Source organism: Sorex fumeus, unplaced genomic scaffold (assembly GCF_029834395.1).
Source record: "Sorex fumeus unplaced genomic scaffold, SorFum_2.1 ptg000002l, whole genome shotgun sequence".
Lineage (NCBI taxonomy): Eukaryota > Metazoa > Chordata > Mammalia > Eulipotyphla > Soricidae > Sorex > Sorex fumeus.
The window spans coordinates 20,128,495-20,144,615 of NW_026606059.1; the positions used below are offsets into that span (position 1 = coordinate 20,128,495).

The 16,121-nt window shown below is 43.7% G+C and overlaps 2 protein-coding genes across 4 annotated transcripts in view; both read left to right on the forward strand.

Annotated features, from left to right (window-relative positions):
- TPD52 (tumor protein D52) overlaps positions 1 to 1,570 on the forward strand; it is a 118,257-nt gene extending 116,687 nt beyond the window's left edge. For all 3 annotated transcript variants that reach the window (XM_056110499.1, XM_056110506.1, XM_056110514.1), the window contains one exon: positions 1,278 to 1,570. In XM_056110499.1, coding sequence (XP_055966474.1) covers positions 1,278 to 1,397 — 120 coding nt within the window. In that variant the 3' untranslated portion in view covers positions 1,398 to 1,570. The remainder of the gene's footprint in view (positions 1 to 1,277) is intronic.
- A 6,449-nt stretch (positions 1,571 to 8,019) lies between these two features.
- MRPS28 (mitochondrial ribosomal protein S28) overlaps positions 8,020 to 16,121 on the forward strand; it is a 101,825-nt gene continuing 93,723 nt past the window's right edge. Inside the window, 1 exon segment of the mRNA XM_056110536.1 lies at positions 8,020 to 8,231. Within this exon segment, the coding sequence (XP_055966511.1) occupies positions 8,022 to 8,231 (210 nt within the window). The 5' untranslated portion in view covers positions 8,020 to 8,021.

Sequence of the window (16,121 nt, forward strand, 5' to 3'; positions counted from 1 at the left end):
AGATAGGGTACTGTCCTTGGTACCCTACACCTTGGGAGTTTGGTCCCTCGACCCTTCCAGGAATAATCCCTGAGCATTGCTGGTGTGCCTCCCCCCCAAAATAAAAAATATATACATATACATATGTGTGTGTGTGTGTGTGTGTGTATTTTTGTCATCAGTCAAGAGAAGACAGTATAGACGACCTGCTTTATTCTCTTTAATGGTTAGCCAAATATTTGAAAACAAACTACATTGTAGGAAGAAAGGCTTCCTGTAACTCAGTTCTGAGTGTTATTGGGACTTTCATGGTCTCTCCTTGTTTGGACACAGAAGATATGGAGAAACATCCAGTCATTTACGATGTACTCTCTTCCCAAGTTTATTTATGTTCTGTCTGATGAAATCGTCTTTTAAAATGACTGATTTGTATTCATAATAGAAACATAGATGCTTTCAAAGTATAATATGGTAAAGATACTCCCCAACAAATCTGTAAAATAATTAGAGCTTTTCCTAAATTACGTTGTAGTCAGTGAACCCATTGGCTCCACTTGTACTTAAAGATTTGGAGTTGATTCTTTTCTCTGTGATTATTGATCATGTGCCATGTGTTTAGGTGATGAGTGTTAGGCACTCATTGTTTATTAAAATATGTATAAATATATATATATATGAATTTATATTTAATGTGCATCTCGTGTTGCTTAGGCTCACTTCTGACTCTGTGCTCAGAGATGATCACTCTCCTGGCATTGCTTGGGAGACCAGATGCAGTGCCAGGAATTGAACTGGCATCAACCACCTGCAAGGCAATTACCTTTCACCCTGTACTTTATCTTTGTCCCTAGATTCTACATTTCTAGCAAGTTCTCAAGTCATGTTGAGTTCCTAGGTCTGTGTACCACACTTCGAGTCGAGTTAGAATGCTTCCATCATAACTGGGGAAAATACATGCCTTCCTTTCCTTTGTTGTACACAACAATATTTTCTGAATGGATGTAGCTAAATGAACAATTTAATGGAATACTAAGTGTCATCCAAATGTAAAGATATTTTAGAATAAAGGCTTTATAAAGCTCCTCAGGCAGATGTTCATTTAACCGCATTGAACATCACAACAGCACTAAATTCTGTACATGCATGATGGGTGGAATTATATATTCCACATATATAATCATTGAGCCATTAAGTTCCCGATTCATTTATTGTTCAAAGTACATTCAGAATTGCTATATGCAGAGTCAGCTAAGCTTATGTTTCATGATGCCTTTTCCTTTTTTGAACTTTCTGAAAAGTCGAAAGTAGGGGGAACCAAGCCTGCTGGTGGTGATTTTGGAGAAGTCTTGAATTCGACTGCAAATGCCAGTGGCACCGCCTCGGAGCCCCTTCCAGAACAGATGCAGGAGAGCCCATGAGATTTCTACCTTTGTTCTGCTACCCACTGCCAGATGCTGCAAGTGAGATCCAAGTACATCTTGTCAACGTTCATCGCCATGAATTTCCACCAGATGTGCTTTTATTTAGTTTTACAGATTCCTTTAACCAAATAGTTTCTGGGTTGAAGTAAATAAAGATATCTTAACCTGTGTCACTGAGAAATCTTTAATGTGCTCTTGGGACCCTTTATTTAGGAAACTGGTAAAAAAAAGCAGAGGTACTACCTGGACACACTCGCTAGGATGTTCTAAGAAGCCACAAGTTATCATAAATGCTTACCTACTTTCTTTGGATCATTTTCTCCTATATTATTTTGCTTTTTGAACCTCTGTATATTTGATTCCATGCTAAGATTACTCTTTTGAATGTGCTCATTCTTGGTGATTAAAAGTTTGCACATATTTTTCTTTACCTTCAAAGAAAGAACGACCAGTGACAAAAATGTTTTTGAATGATCATTGCTCTGGTATAAGTATCTATATTGGGGATCTGAAAATACCAACCTAAATAAATTGGTTCTATCTACAGTTTGTTTTAGTTTTGTGAGTGACAGCTTGCGTAGCACTCAACTCAGGTTACTTGAACATGGAAACTTTCGTTCTTTTTTTGTCACCAGTTATGACAGTAACCATTTCACTGTATTGGTTATTGTGTCACTGATTTTAATGTATTTTTAGGCAGAATAGGATTCTAGTTTGACTAAATATCATTCCAAGTGATACCATATTATCAGTAGGCTGAAATACTTTCAGTTAATGTTCAGTTCATAAGCCTAAAAGATTTTTTTTTTAAGATCTAGTTAGCTATATAAGTGCAAGACTCAGTCACATTAGGAAATGTACATTTCATTCACATGGCATTATTTAAAACAAAGCACACAAAGTTCTATGACTAATATAAATAGAAAAAAAATTTATACTAAGGTGTTAGAGCTACTGAGGAGTTAATGCATTAAATATAAGTCAGCTTATTTTCTACTTGTTTTCAGTGTCTTAGAAATGATAAAATATTATTATAGACATTGTCCCCTATTTTGAAAACTGAATGTCAGGGCTGGATAACCAAAGTCTCCTGTGGTACCTATAGAGGCCAAGGTACTTTATTAATCAGCTACAGAGTTTTCTAAAATTATTTGGCATACATCCCCCCCCCAAAGATGTCACTCATCTCCCCCCACCCCTACCATGGCCCCAAATCCATATTTAAGCAAGCAAATAGAAAATGCCCTCCAGAGGCGCATGATGCTCAAGGCTCCTCGTGTCCTTCTGGGTGTTCCTGCATCCCAGGGATTGCATCATCCACGGTAGGAAACACTGATCGTATAGCTACTTACTCATCACTACTCTCCCCTCATGCTGTGTGTGTGGCCTGCAGTGTCGTATTTGTTATTTATCAAGTTGTGAGGGTTTCATTATTGTTTATGCCAAATGTTGATTGCCAAGCTTGGAGTGACAATAAAGCATTTTAAAAAGCATGGCTAGGTTTGCTTTAGGATCAATTGCCATCGACAAACCAAATTTGAAAAGTCTCAAGTATTGTTATAAAATAACACGCTGCCGTCCTCGATTGCTAGTGCTTTTGTAAACATTTTAGATGCAGTGGAAACTGTGCTGTAGTACATGTAAAAGGCTTAATAAATTCTGTGTATCAGTAGTATAGGTCTCAGTATTTATTATGACATCAGTGGTCTGTAAGCAGCTTATTGTATTACCAGCTGGTGTCAGTGCTGAAAAAAAATTTTCTTTTGTTCGATTTAAATCATTATTTAATTACATCCCATTCACATATTGTAAATTATTTCCTCAACTTTAAGGCAAAGATTGTTGAAGGATTGTAGAGTAGAATTTTTTTTTAATAGAAATAATGTGGTTATTTCTACTAAAAACACATTTTTAAAAAATCTACCAACTGCTCTTTTTATTTTTCTTAAAATCGCATCTTTCATTAGATTGGTTGGTTGTTCTTTTCTTAAAGGTAAAAGCAAGTGAAATGGCGGTTTCTTTAGGATAATAGCCCCAAATCTCCTTACTCTTTGGGGATACATAAATAGGGGGAGAGTGAGGTTGAAGTATGTGTACAGGCAACAGCTGTGACAGAAGAAATTGGAGAATGACTTTCTAGACATCTACTTATACATACTGAAAAATGCTGTGATTTATTGAAAAGAATTTTCCCCCTTGAAGTAGTAAAACATAGATGGAGGATGAATTTAGAAAGATAAATATGATTTAGAAATGTTAATCAAAATAGTCTGTGGAAAATTCAACATGAGTTCACAGATAAGAAATATGAAACATTCTATTTACTGAGTACACTATAAAGGTGCTGACCATTTCATTATGGTTTTTACTTGTCATTATGAGAATGTAGCAACTTGAGAGTGAACACTCAGGTACTGGATATGGCTGGGATAGAAGAAAATGAACCCTGCATTCATCCAAAGGAATGTTCTTGATGTTTGTGGGAAGCTATCTTAGGTGTCTATTAGAGGCCAAAGCAGTCCATGGGAACGTGTAGAAATGATTATAATTTTAGTAAATCATTGAACTAGAGAATGAAACATTTAACTTGTAACCACTGTTTATGAATCTGTTAATCAAGAAATATACACTATTTTTTTTGTATAGTATTTGAAAACAATAAAAATTCTATAATTGGCTCTGGGTTCTTTGTATTTCCTGTCTGTTGAGGAAAGTGATAGTCTCTGCAGATAGTCTCTTTGATATAAAAAAAAAGCCAATATTTTTTAAACTAGAATTGGTAAAGGTAAAAGGTAAAGGCCCTCCCGTTGATCGTGGAGCGGGCCCAGTAACGTCTCCATTGGAGACTTTGTTGTTACTGTGTCTGGCATATCGAATAGTGTACTAAAAGTGGAAAAGCTACATATTGACTATCAACGGACAATTGCAACAACTTGCTAGAGGAAATGGTGCTTAATGCTGAATGGTAGGATCCTTTGTATTTTCTTTGTAACTTAGATGAAAAATCAACTTTTTCCCATAGTGAAGAGGCATTTAGCCATGATTTAGTGACCTAGTTAGGTATAGGAATGATATTAGGTTGTAGTTAATGCAAGCATGTATGCTTTGTCTTTTTTCAGTTAACCTGCAAGCCTTCATTTCACAGTGTCCATATTCTAAGATCAAAATAACCCAAATCAAATATTAAAAAAAAACTTGTTTAGAAGAGGATTTGTGTCACTAAATTTATTGCCAGATTTCATAATGCGATTTTATACTAGTGAGATTTTTTGGTGGTGTGACAATTAGTGGTTTTCCTAGCATAGTAGAAAACTCGATTTTGTTTGAATAGTTTTAGTGGGTGTGATCTTTCACTTTGACACATGCCGTTTTGAGATGCTTTTTAGTCTTTCATGATGTGCTGCTAGCTTCATTCTTTTTTCCAGGCCTTCATGAATGCCTAAGACACCTGGATTTCACTTGTAGCTGCCCACTAAGTGGCATTTTTCGTTCATATCCTATTTTTCAATCTGTAATTTTTTTTCCCTATTTGGCTTTAGGACCACATCCATGGGACACTCAACTGACTTATGGATCTGTGCTCAGGGATCACTCTTGCTAGGGCTCAGAGGACAATATGGGGAGCTGGGTATGGAGCACGGGTTTTTCCAAGGCAAGTGTTCTACCCACTGTACTATTGCTCCAGTCCTGTAACTTAATTTTTTCCCCCATTGCACAGTGAGTTGCAGTTATTCATAGTTGAGGTACAGGCATACAATGTTCCAATACCAATCCCATCACCAGGTTCAACTTCCCTCCACTAGTGTCCCCAGTTTGTAATTCTCTGCCCAAAGACGCAGCCGTATCACCACCATTCTCTAGACGTCACAACCAGTAGCCATAACACGATGCTATTTGCTTTTATCGCGGTCACTGTGCTTCAACAAAGCATTCTATCAACCTGCCAACTCTAGGGTAGAAAAAAACAAACTTCAACAAATCAAGAAAGAAGACATGGTTCAAGTAGAGCAGGATCAGATTCCCTAAAATGCTCTGAAGGTGTGAGAACTGTCAAGAGAGTAGCTGTCAGAGTGGGCACTGGTTTAGGCAAGGACAGGACCTCTCGCTTGATGCTTATAGTCTCTCAATGTAGACAGCTAAGCCTGACTTGAAATTAAGTTGACGGAAACTTACACATGATAAACATAGATTTGTCCCCAAATGCCCAAACTGTCACAGAGTCTTCAAGGATTGTACCATCTGGCTGAGGTAGGATATAGATATATATTAACTTACCAGATTTGAGAGGCGGGGCCTTAGAAATCCCATCAGTTCTATAGGTATTTTATTGTGAGGAAACCAAACTACATTAAACTGGCTTGCCCTAAGTCAACTTCTAGAGTGGGGATCACAGGAAGGATATTAGGGCAGGAAGTCCAGTGGGGAGTAGTGGTTAAGGACACTGACTGGTGCTCTTTCTAATTTGCTGAAGGGTAGTAGAAGTACCAGCCATAGAAAATAATGCAAACATTTTGTGGCGAAGCAAATAAATGATGTAAGAGCCTAGAGGGAGAATATAGGTGGAACAGAAATTTGTAAACACTATAATGGATTTGTAAGGGTTAACAACAGCTGACTTATGATGTAATTCACACAAATATGCACCATCCAGAGTCTCCTGCCCCCATGCCTGGCTGTCCTCGCCGGGGGCCCCTTGGAGAGGAGTGGGTTAAGTTTTCCTCCCCGCCCCGACCAGGGCTCCAGCAGCCGAAGACCTCCAGAACCAGCCACCACCATGCCGAGACCACTCTCCACACACATGAAGGTACCGGCAGAGGAACAAAAGCATGTGGGTCTGGGGGCTGAGATCTCCAAGCCTGCTCGGATTGGGGCTGAGCATCCTCCACCCAGATCCTTCACCTTCCAGTAGGAGGGGGTCACACCCACCAACTGACCCCCTGGCGCCGTGTAATCCCATCAATGGCCAAGACCCAGAGACTATAAAACCCAGCTCCCGGAAGCGACATCTTATTATCTTATTCCTTCTTGGGACAACCTGGCAGGCTACCGAATGTAACCTGCCCACACGGCAGAGTCTGGCAAACTCTCCGTGGTGTACCCAATATGCCAAATACCAGTAACAATGATGGGTCTCATGCTCCTAACCCTGAAAGAGCCTTGAATATGGCACTTTTAAAAAAATCTCAGGGCTAGGACGAAGGAGACGTTACTGGGGCTTGCTCGAGGCAATCGACGAACAACCGGATGGTCGCAATCGTGATCGTGATGCACCATCCAGAGGTTAGCATTCTTTAGTATTTTTTATACTGTTGCTGAGAAAAGCATGTATGTCGAGTCAAAGGTATTAAGACGGGCTGTTACATAACAATTCCGTCTGCCAACTTATATGGACTGGAAATGTTTTTGCCACCGACCCCCAGAAGGAATGTAGATTCACGCTAAAATGCTGGTAGAACAGTGGTGGAGGGTGTTGGGAACTTTGGTGGTAAGGAAGGTGCAGTAACTTTGTACATCAAAATCATGAAAGTCCAAACTAACAAAAAAGATATTGTCTAGAGAGGTGGTTTATTCAGTAAGGACATTTTAAATCATGCTTTAAGCTGGATGCTCAGCAGGGTGGGTAAGTCCTGGGAATGAACGATATGGGAGGAAAGAGAGGAAATGAAGAGGGTGAGCAATTACTAGTGTTTTGTCACATTCTTCTGAAAAGGAATGTAGATAACTAGAAGTAATAAAAACAGCTCAGAAAGATTACACTTTTTGTGAAGTTAGCGGCCTGACCAGAACAGACGCAGGAGCACTGTTTGTGGAGCCCTACTATGTATTCAATGTTAGGTATCCAACAGTAAAGTTCCTGCCCCAAATGTTTACAAAGTTGGGAGATACAAGCAAAGCAAAATTATTCTAAGCAAACTATTCCTATATGGCACATAAAGAGCTGCTGAATAACAGAAACAAGGGATCCAATGAGGGATTTCAATTAGAATGGAAACTTAATTCTAAGGCAGTCAGAAAGACCTCAGGTGAGCAAAGAAAGCACGAGCGGTGAGGGAGAGAGCTAGAGTTCCCCTGGGGGGCCCACCCAGGGGACAGGGCCAGCAAGTCCTAGTAGAATGGATTCAGGATAAGACCCAAGAGATGTCCAGAAGGACAATTTCCAACGATTCAAAATGCATTTACTGGGGCTGGAGCAATAAATAGCACAGCGGGTAGGGCGTTTGATTCGATTCCCAGCATCCCATATGGTCCCCTGAGCACCGCCAGGGGTAATTCTGAGTGCAGAACCAGGAGTAAGCCCTGTGCATGGCTGGATGTGACCCAAATAGAAAAAAAAAATGCATTTATTGCAAAACTTTGCAGGTCACTAGCAACAGTGGATTACTAACCAGTAGGGGGCCTCCATTCACGGAGAATTCAGCATAGCTATTAAAAAAAACAAAAAACTTTTAATTGAGATAACTATGATTTACTAAGTCACTAATCGCCCAGCTTTAGGTGGCTAACGCCTCCGCCTAGAGTCTCCCGGCCCCGCCCCCGGCCTCCAGGGGGGCGGAGCTCCTGAAGCCCCGCCCCGTGACCCGCGCGCAGGCGGAGCGGTCAAAGGTCAGGCGTCCGGCCACAATGGCGGCGCTGTGTGGAACTCGTGCCTTGACAGCCAGGAGGCATTTCCCGCGACTTTTTCTCTTCTCCCGATCGTGTCGCGGCGCCAGCGGTGACAGCGGAGCCGGGGGCGAGAGTTCCGAGCCCGGAGAGTCTACGGCGCGCGCGGGCGGCTTCGCCAGCGCCCTGGAGCGGCACTCGGAACTGCAGCGCCGGGCGGAGCGCGGGCAGGTACGGCCGGGGCGGGCGCGGGGCCGGGGCGGGCGGCGGGGCGGGCTGCGGGGGGCCGGGCCCTCGGGCGGGGCCTGGCTGGCCCGGGCCGGGACTCCCAGTGGGTGCCGCGGCGCCTCTGGCCCGTGGGAGCGGAGCTCGTGTCCCCCGCCGCGCCCTGGGCTTGGTGCGGGGCCTTGGCGTGCGCAGCCAAGGGCGGGCTGAGTGGGCCACCTCCCCTAGAAGCGGGGCTCGCTCGCTGGCGTGCGTGCGTGTGTGTGTGTGTGTGTGTGCGTGCACGTGTGTGCGTGTGTGCACTAGGGCGGCGATGGAAGGTAAACCTACTGGAAGTGCTGTTTGGGCCACCTCGATTAGAAGCAGGGCTCTCTCTCTGGCGTGTGTCCCAGTGTGTGTGTGTGTGTGTGTGTGTGTGTGTGTGTCTGTCTGTCTGTGTGTCTGTGGTGTGTGTGTGTGTCTGTGTGTGTGCACTAGGGCGGTGATGGAAGGTAAACCTACTGGAAGTGCTGTTTGGGCCACCTCGATTAGAAGCAGGGCTCTCTCTCTGGCGTGTGTCCCTGTGTGTGTGTGTCTGTGTGGTGTGTGTGTGTGTCTGTGTGTCTGTGTGTGTGCGTGTGTGCACTAGGGCAATGATGGAAGGTAAACCTACTGGAAGTGCTGTTTGGGCCACCTCGATTAGAAGCAGGGCTCTCTCTCTGGCGTGTGTCCCTGTGTGTGTGTGTCTGTGTGGTGTGTGTGTGTGTCTGTGTGTCTGTGTGTGTGCGTGTGTGCACTAGGGCAATGATGGAAGGTAAACCTACTGGAAGTGCTGTTTGGGCCACCTGGACTAGAAGCAGGGCTCTCTCTCTCCGGAGTGTGTCCTTGTGGGGGTGGGGGTGTGTGGAGGGGGAGTGTACGCTAGGGCGGGGATGGAAGGGAAACCCACTGGAAGCACTGTCGACCACCTCTACTAATAGCAGGGCTCTCTCTCTGGCGTGTGTCCGTGTGTGTGTGTGTGTGTGTGTGTGTCTGTGTGTGTGTGTCTGTGTGGTGTGTGTGTGTGTCTGTGTGTCTGTGTGTGTGCGTGTGTGCACTAGGGCGGTGATGGAAGGTAAACCTATTGGAAGTGCTGTTTGGGCCACCTCGATTAGAAGCAGGGCTCTCTCTCTGGCGTGTGTCCCAGTTTGTCTGTGTGTGTGTGTGTGTGTGTGTGTGTGTCTGTGTGTCTGTGGCGTGTGTGTGTCTGTGTGTGTGCGTGTGTGCACTAGGGCGGTGATGGAAGGTAAACCTACTGGAAGTGCTGTTTGGGCCACCTCGATTAGAAGCAGGGCTCTCTCTCCGGCGTGTGTCCTTGTGTGGGTGTGTATGTGTGTGGGTGTGTGTGGGGGGTGTATGCTAGGGCGGGGATGGAAGGGAAACCCACTGGAAGCGCTGTCGACCACCTCTACTAATAGCAGGGCTCTCTCTCTGGCGTATGTGCCTGTGTGTGTGTGTGTGTGTGTGGTTGGGTGTGGGTGTCTGTGTGTGTGTACACTAGGGCGGTGATGGAAGGAAAACCCAATGGGAGCACTGTCTTAGAAGCAGGGCTCTCTCGCTGGTGGGTGGGTGTGTGTGTGTGCACAGGCGTGCTCAGGTGATGATGGGAGGGAAACCCATAGGTGAGTGCTATGGGGCCACCTCAACTAGAAGCGGGGCTCTCGCTGGTGTGTGTGTGTGTGTGTGTGTCTGTGTGTGTGTCTGTGTGTGTGTCTGTGTGTGTGTACGCTAGGGCAGTGATGGAAGGGAAATCTCTGGGAGCATTGTCTTAGAAGCAGGGCTCTCGCTGGCGTGTGTGTGCATGTGTATGTGTATGTGGGGGGTGGTGTGGGTATGTGTGTGTGTGTGTGTACACTAGGGTGGTGATGGAAGGGAAACCTGCTGGAAACGCTGTCGGCCACCTCAACTAGAAGCAGGGCTTGCTCGCTGGAATGTATGTGTGTGTTTGTGTGTGTATGAGTCTGTGTGTATGTGTGTGTGTGTGTTTGTGTGTGTGTATGTGTACCCTAGGGCAGTGATGGAAGGCAAACCCACAGGAAGCGCTGTTTGGGCCACCTTGACTAGAAGCAGGACTTTCACTGGCGTGTGTCTGTGAGTGGGGGGAGGGGTGGGTGGGTGGTTTGGGTGTCTGTGTGTACACTAGGGCGGTGATGGAAGGGAAGCCGCTGGAAGTGCTGTTGGCCACCTCGACTAGAAGCAGAGCTTGCTTGCTGGTGTGTCCATGTGTATATGAGAGTGTGTGTGTGTGTGTCTGTGTGTCTGTGTGTGTGTGGTGTGTCCTAGGGCAATGATAGAAGGGAAACTCATTGGAAGTGCTATCTGGGCCACTTCACCTAGAAGCAGGGCTCTCTCTGCGTATGTGTGGGTGTGGGTATCTGTATGTGTGTGTACACTAGAGTGTTGTTGGAAGGGAAACACACTGAGAGCATTGTCTTAGAAGCAGGGCTCTCTCACTGGTGTGTGTGTGTGTGTGTGTGTGTGTGTGTGTGTGTGTGTGTGTGTGTGTGTACACTAGGGCAGTGATGGAAGGTAAACACATTGGAAGCACTGTCTGAATCACCTCGACTAGAAGCTGAACTCGCTCCTGGGGTGTGTGTATGTGTATGAGTCTGTGTGTGTGTATGCGTGTGCGCGGGCTAGGACAGTGATGATGATGAAAGGAAACCCACTGGGAGCCTTCTGGGCCACCTCGACTAGAAGCAGGGCTCTTGGCATGTGTGTGTACGTGTGTGTGTGTGTGTGTGTGTGTGTGTGTGTGTGTGTGTGTACACTACTGGCTTCCCTGGGGCGGTAAGGGACCTGCGATGCTGGGGTCAAACCCTAGTGGATGCATGCAAGGCCTTCCCCAGGTATTATTAATCCTTTATAGAAAAGGAAAGTGAAACAGCAATGGGAGGGAGGGAGGGAGGGAGGGAGGGGGAGAGAGAGAGAGAGAGAGAGAGAGAGAGAGAGAGAGAGAGAGAGAGAGAGAGAGAGAACCCTAGGACGGTGATGGAAGGGAAACCCATTGGAAGTGCTGTCTGGAAATCTGCTGGGAGCACTGTCTGGGCCACCTCGACTAGAAGCAGGGCTCTCTCACTGGTGTGTGTGTGTGTGTGTGTGTGTGTATGCGTGTGTATGCACATGCGTGTGTATGCACATGCATGCGTGCTAGGGCTGTGACGGGAGGGAGGGAAACCCACTGAGAGCGCTGTCTGGGCCACCTCGACCAGAAGCAGGGCTTGCTCATGTGTGGGGTGTGTGTGTGTGTGTGTGTGTGTGTATGTGTGTGTGTTTTGGTACGCTGTAGCTGCACTGTAGAACTTGGTGTCTAGTTTCCTATAATCTTCATAAATTTCTGCTAATTAATAAGTGAACAGGTGAATACCTGTCTCTGAGCGTGTGCGAGTGCTTTCTCCTGCTGCTGTTTGCTTTCCCTTTCTGCAAAGGATTTAATAGTGCCTGGGGAAGGCCTTGCATGCTGTCACTAGGGTTTGACCCCAGCTATGTGGGTCCCTTGCTGCTCCAGGGAAGCCAGAGTCAGAATTCAGTGACAGATTCAGCTCTTAGAGGTACCGTTTACAAATATTGTGGATTCAGTTTGCAGGTCACTGCAGTAATGCAAATCTTGTAATAAAGTCACTCACAAAAATTGCTTCTCTGGTCCATATAGAATTTATATTCATACTATATTGTAGTCCATTAGGTATGCTATGGCATTATGGTTAAATGAATATCCATATCTTAATTTAAAAATGTTTTATTACCAAAAATGTTATCATGGAGCATTCATCGAGCTGTAATGTTTTTTGATGGTGGCATCTTACCTTGATATTGATGTAGTGACTGATCAGAATAGTAGCCACTGAAATTTGGAGTGTTTGGAAATATCTTAAGACAATTTTTGCCAAACAGTTGGACTCTTTCTTTCATGAGAGGTTTTCTCTAGGTTGTGACGCTGTTTGATAAAATTTTACTCACAGTAGAACTTTTAAAATCGAGAACTTTCAAACTTTCAAATCTCAATCCTCTTTAACCCTGCTTGACCAGCAGAATTTATATCTGAATTCCTTTGTTGTTCTTTCAGCGGGATTCACAGCATCTTTGCCAGAAGTAGATTCCATCTAAGAAAATGACTTTTTTTTTTGCTCCCCTGTAAGAATCAACTCCTCATCCATTCAAGTTTTATCATGAAATTATAGCAATTCAGTTTCACCCTCAGGCTCCACTTCTAATTCCCATGGTGTTTCTTTCACTTCTGCACTTACTTCCTCTGTTGACAGTTTGAACCCCTCAGGTTATCCACAGAGTATGACATCAGCTTCTTCCCAAACCCTGGGAATGTTGTTATGTTTACCCCCTCTCATGAATCTCAGATATTCTTTAAAGGCATCTAGAATGGTGATTCTTTGCATTTATTTTACCCGGAGTTTCCAGAAGAATTATCTGTGGCATTTCTAGCTTTTAAAACTACCATTTGGGGGGCAGAGACATAGTATAGTTGTTAATATGATACAGTACAAGTCATTTGCCTTGCACGCACTTGGTCCTAGTTTGATCCCCAATACCACGTATGGTCCCTGAGCACTGCCCGGAGTGACCCCAGAGCACATAGCTAGGAGTCAGCCCTGAGCACCATTGGGTATGGCACCAGAGCCAAAAATCAGTAATTAAATTAACATGTTTTTCTTGGTTCAACTTGAAAGTCATAGTGACCCTTTCATCCATGGTTGCAGAATGGTTGTTATCTTAGCCACATGAAAACAGTCTCCTTAAATTGTCACCGTCTAAACTTTTGTGTGCATTGTAAATAAGCAGTAATGATTTTGTGTTTGTTTTGTGGCCATACCCAGCTTTGCTCAGGGGTTACTCCTCCTGGCTCTGCACTCACAAATTATTCTTGATGGTGCTCTGAGGACCATATGGGATCAAACTCAGGTCAGGCAGTGTGCAAGACAAATGTCCTGCCCACTACATTATCATTCTGCCCTCCAGCAGTAATATTTTATAAGAATTCTGTTTCTTCTGAGTTGTGAGTTCCACCGATGGCTTTAAAATATTCAGTAGACCATGTTTAAAGCAGATGTGCTGTCTTCCAAGCTTTATTATTTATTTCTAGAGCACAGGCAGAATAGTTTTATCATCACTGTCACTGTCCTCCCGTTGTTCATCGGTTTGCTCAAGCGGGCCCAGTAACGTCTCCATCGTGAGCCTTGTTGTTACTGTGTCTGGCATATCGAATACGTCATGGGGGGCTTGCCAGGCTTTGTCGTGCAGGCGAGATACTCTCGGTAGCTTGCCGGGCTCTCTGCGAGGGGCGGAGGAATCGAACCCGGCTCTGCTGAGACTGCTTAGACTCAGCTGAGACGGCCGCTTGCAGGGCAAAGGCCCTACCGTTGTGCTATTGCTCCAATAGCAGAAAGAATATTGTTGTCTTTTGGGGGGGGGGGTGTTTTGTTTGTTTTTTGGGCTTAGTTGCCTCTCAACTCTCAACTTCCTTCTTGGGCCTAATTGTTTCTAACTTTGGACGTAGAAGATACTTTCTGGGGGCCAGAGAGATAGTATAGAAGGTAGGTAGCTGGCCTTGTGTGTGACTGAGCCCAGTTTGAATTCAGCACCACAGATGATCCACCAGGCACTGCCACGGATGAGCCCTGAGCACTGCTGTGACTTCCTTTCACCTGAACAGTTAAAAGCCATTGTAGAGATCAGTTGCCCTCATTTTAATATTGTTGCTGTGTCTTGTATTTTAGGGAATTCAGGGAAGCCTGAGGAGAAGAAGAGACAGCGAAAGCCCAATGGGTAGGACAGTCAACCCTGGTTAATAACGTTAGATAAACTTTTGTAGAATGTCAATAAAAAATAGTCAAATCTGCTCCATTGAGTTTTGTACATTTTGCTCGTCACTACCCAGTTGATCCCTTTTTACCGGATTGCCTACCACTATCCTTCCCTTCTGATAAATTATTAAATGAAGTTTCACCATCTTATACGGGCCTGATGTTAGACTCTTCACAAAAGCTACAATAGTAGCATCAAATCACTAATCACAGATTACTGTAATGGATAAAATAATAATAAAGTTTGAGATACTGTGAAAATTACTAAAGTATGTTGCAGATATGAAATGAGTGCATGCTATTGGGAAAATGGTGCTGATGAATTGATCACAATATTTTTATTTACTATTATTTACTATTTTCTTATTTATAAAATATTGCACTGTCAGGGCCAGAGCAATAGTACAGCAGGAAGAGCACTTGCCTTACTTACATGCAGCTGACCTGGGTTCACTCCCCAGTACAGAATAAATGTGGTCCCCCAAACTCTGCCAGGTGTGATTCTCTGAGTGCTGAGCTAGGACTAAGTCCTGGGCCTTGCTGGGTGTGGCCCCCAAACAAGACCAGAGTACTCTGTGAAGAAGCAATAAAGTGATACAAGAAAACACGGTATACCTGTTTTTGAACACTGAGCAAATTTTTGATACTTTAATATATATTGAGAACTCTAGTATATGTTACTGGTTGCTGCTACAAAATTGCTGCCTTCACTTACCTGTATACTTCAGATAGTTTATAATCCTGTTGTAGCCACTGAAGCATTTGATACCCTGTGGGATGATATAAGCTAACATCAGCGAGCTACATAAGCTTTATTAGAATATAAAAGCTTTATTAATGAGCTTCTAGATTGTCAACATGGTGTATTTTAAGCTAATTTTCTTAGTATTGGGGAATCAGAACTAAATATAGACTTTGTGAATTGGGCTTGTTATTCTTTAACCCCTGATTACCATTTTGTTGTTTTTCCCTGTTTGGGACTCAAACCCAGGGCCTCGCATGTGCAAGGCAAGTGCTCTCCCCTCTGCTGCCGGACATAGCTCAGAAAGGACCCCTTCCTCCTTATTTTAAAATCAGAATAGCAGTGTTTATGATTTTTTTGCCTCACTATAAGTAAATGCTACCTACTTGAATTCTCAAGATAGACTTACAGCAACAAACTCTTATGCTTACATTTTTTATATAAATAACGATTCTTTGTAAGATTTTATGTATAACATGTTTTGCTTAACTTTTTTTAAAGATGAAGATTCCAGTTCTTTATATAAATCTTTTTTTTTTTTTAAACCGTTGCTCTCCTTGGAATTTGCTCCCTATCTGCAGGTTCCGTAATAAACATCACCTCAGACTCAGTGACTGGAAGTGGCCAAATCAGGACAGTAGCAGAGGGTCTTGGACCGTTTGGTGGTGGTGTAGGTACAGTAACATTGTACATCAAAACCGTTTACAATAACATAATTACCTGAGCTACCATTTAGAAAAAATTCCATAAAAAGGACGTAGAATCTAATAAATAAAATTAGATCATTTTCAGCTTACTGGTAAGGTAAAACTTTGCAATATCCTTAGAGGGGTTTATACAGCTTTTATGGTACACATAAGCCGTACATTATCGTAAAAGTAACTTATGAGCTTATTTTATACTATTTTCTAGCGTAGTATCTGAGGATCAGTGGTCATTTTGTTTTGCTTCTGTTTTGAGGCCATATCCAGTAGTGCTCTGGGCCCACTCCTGGCTCTGGAGTCAGGCATCACTTTTGGCAGCGTTCAGGTGACCATATGGGGTGCCAGGGATCAAACCCAGACCAGCTGTGTCCAAAGCAAGCGTCCTATCCTTTAGTCATTTTTTTTATTCGCCCTTTTTATTCCTTGCATAAATGCCTCACTCAGGAGGGGTTAATATATAACTATACACACACAAATTAACTTGAATCATAGTTAACTTTATACAGTTTGAGAATTGAAAAATTATCAATGTGAAATAAGCTCTCAGCTGGTATAGTATTGGATTTTTAAATAATGTATATATATATATATATATGTGGAAAGCTGAAATTAT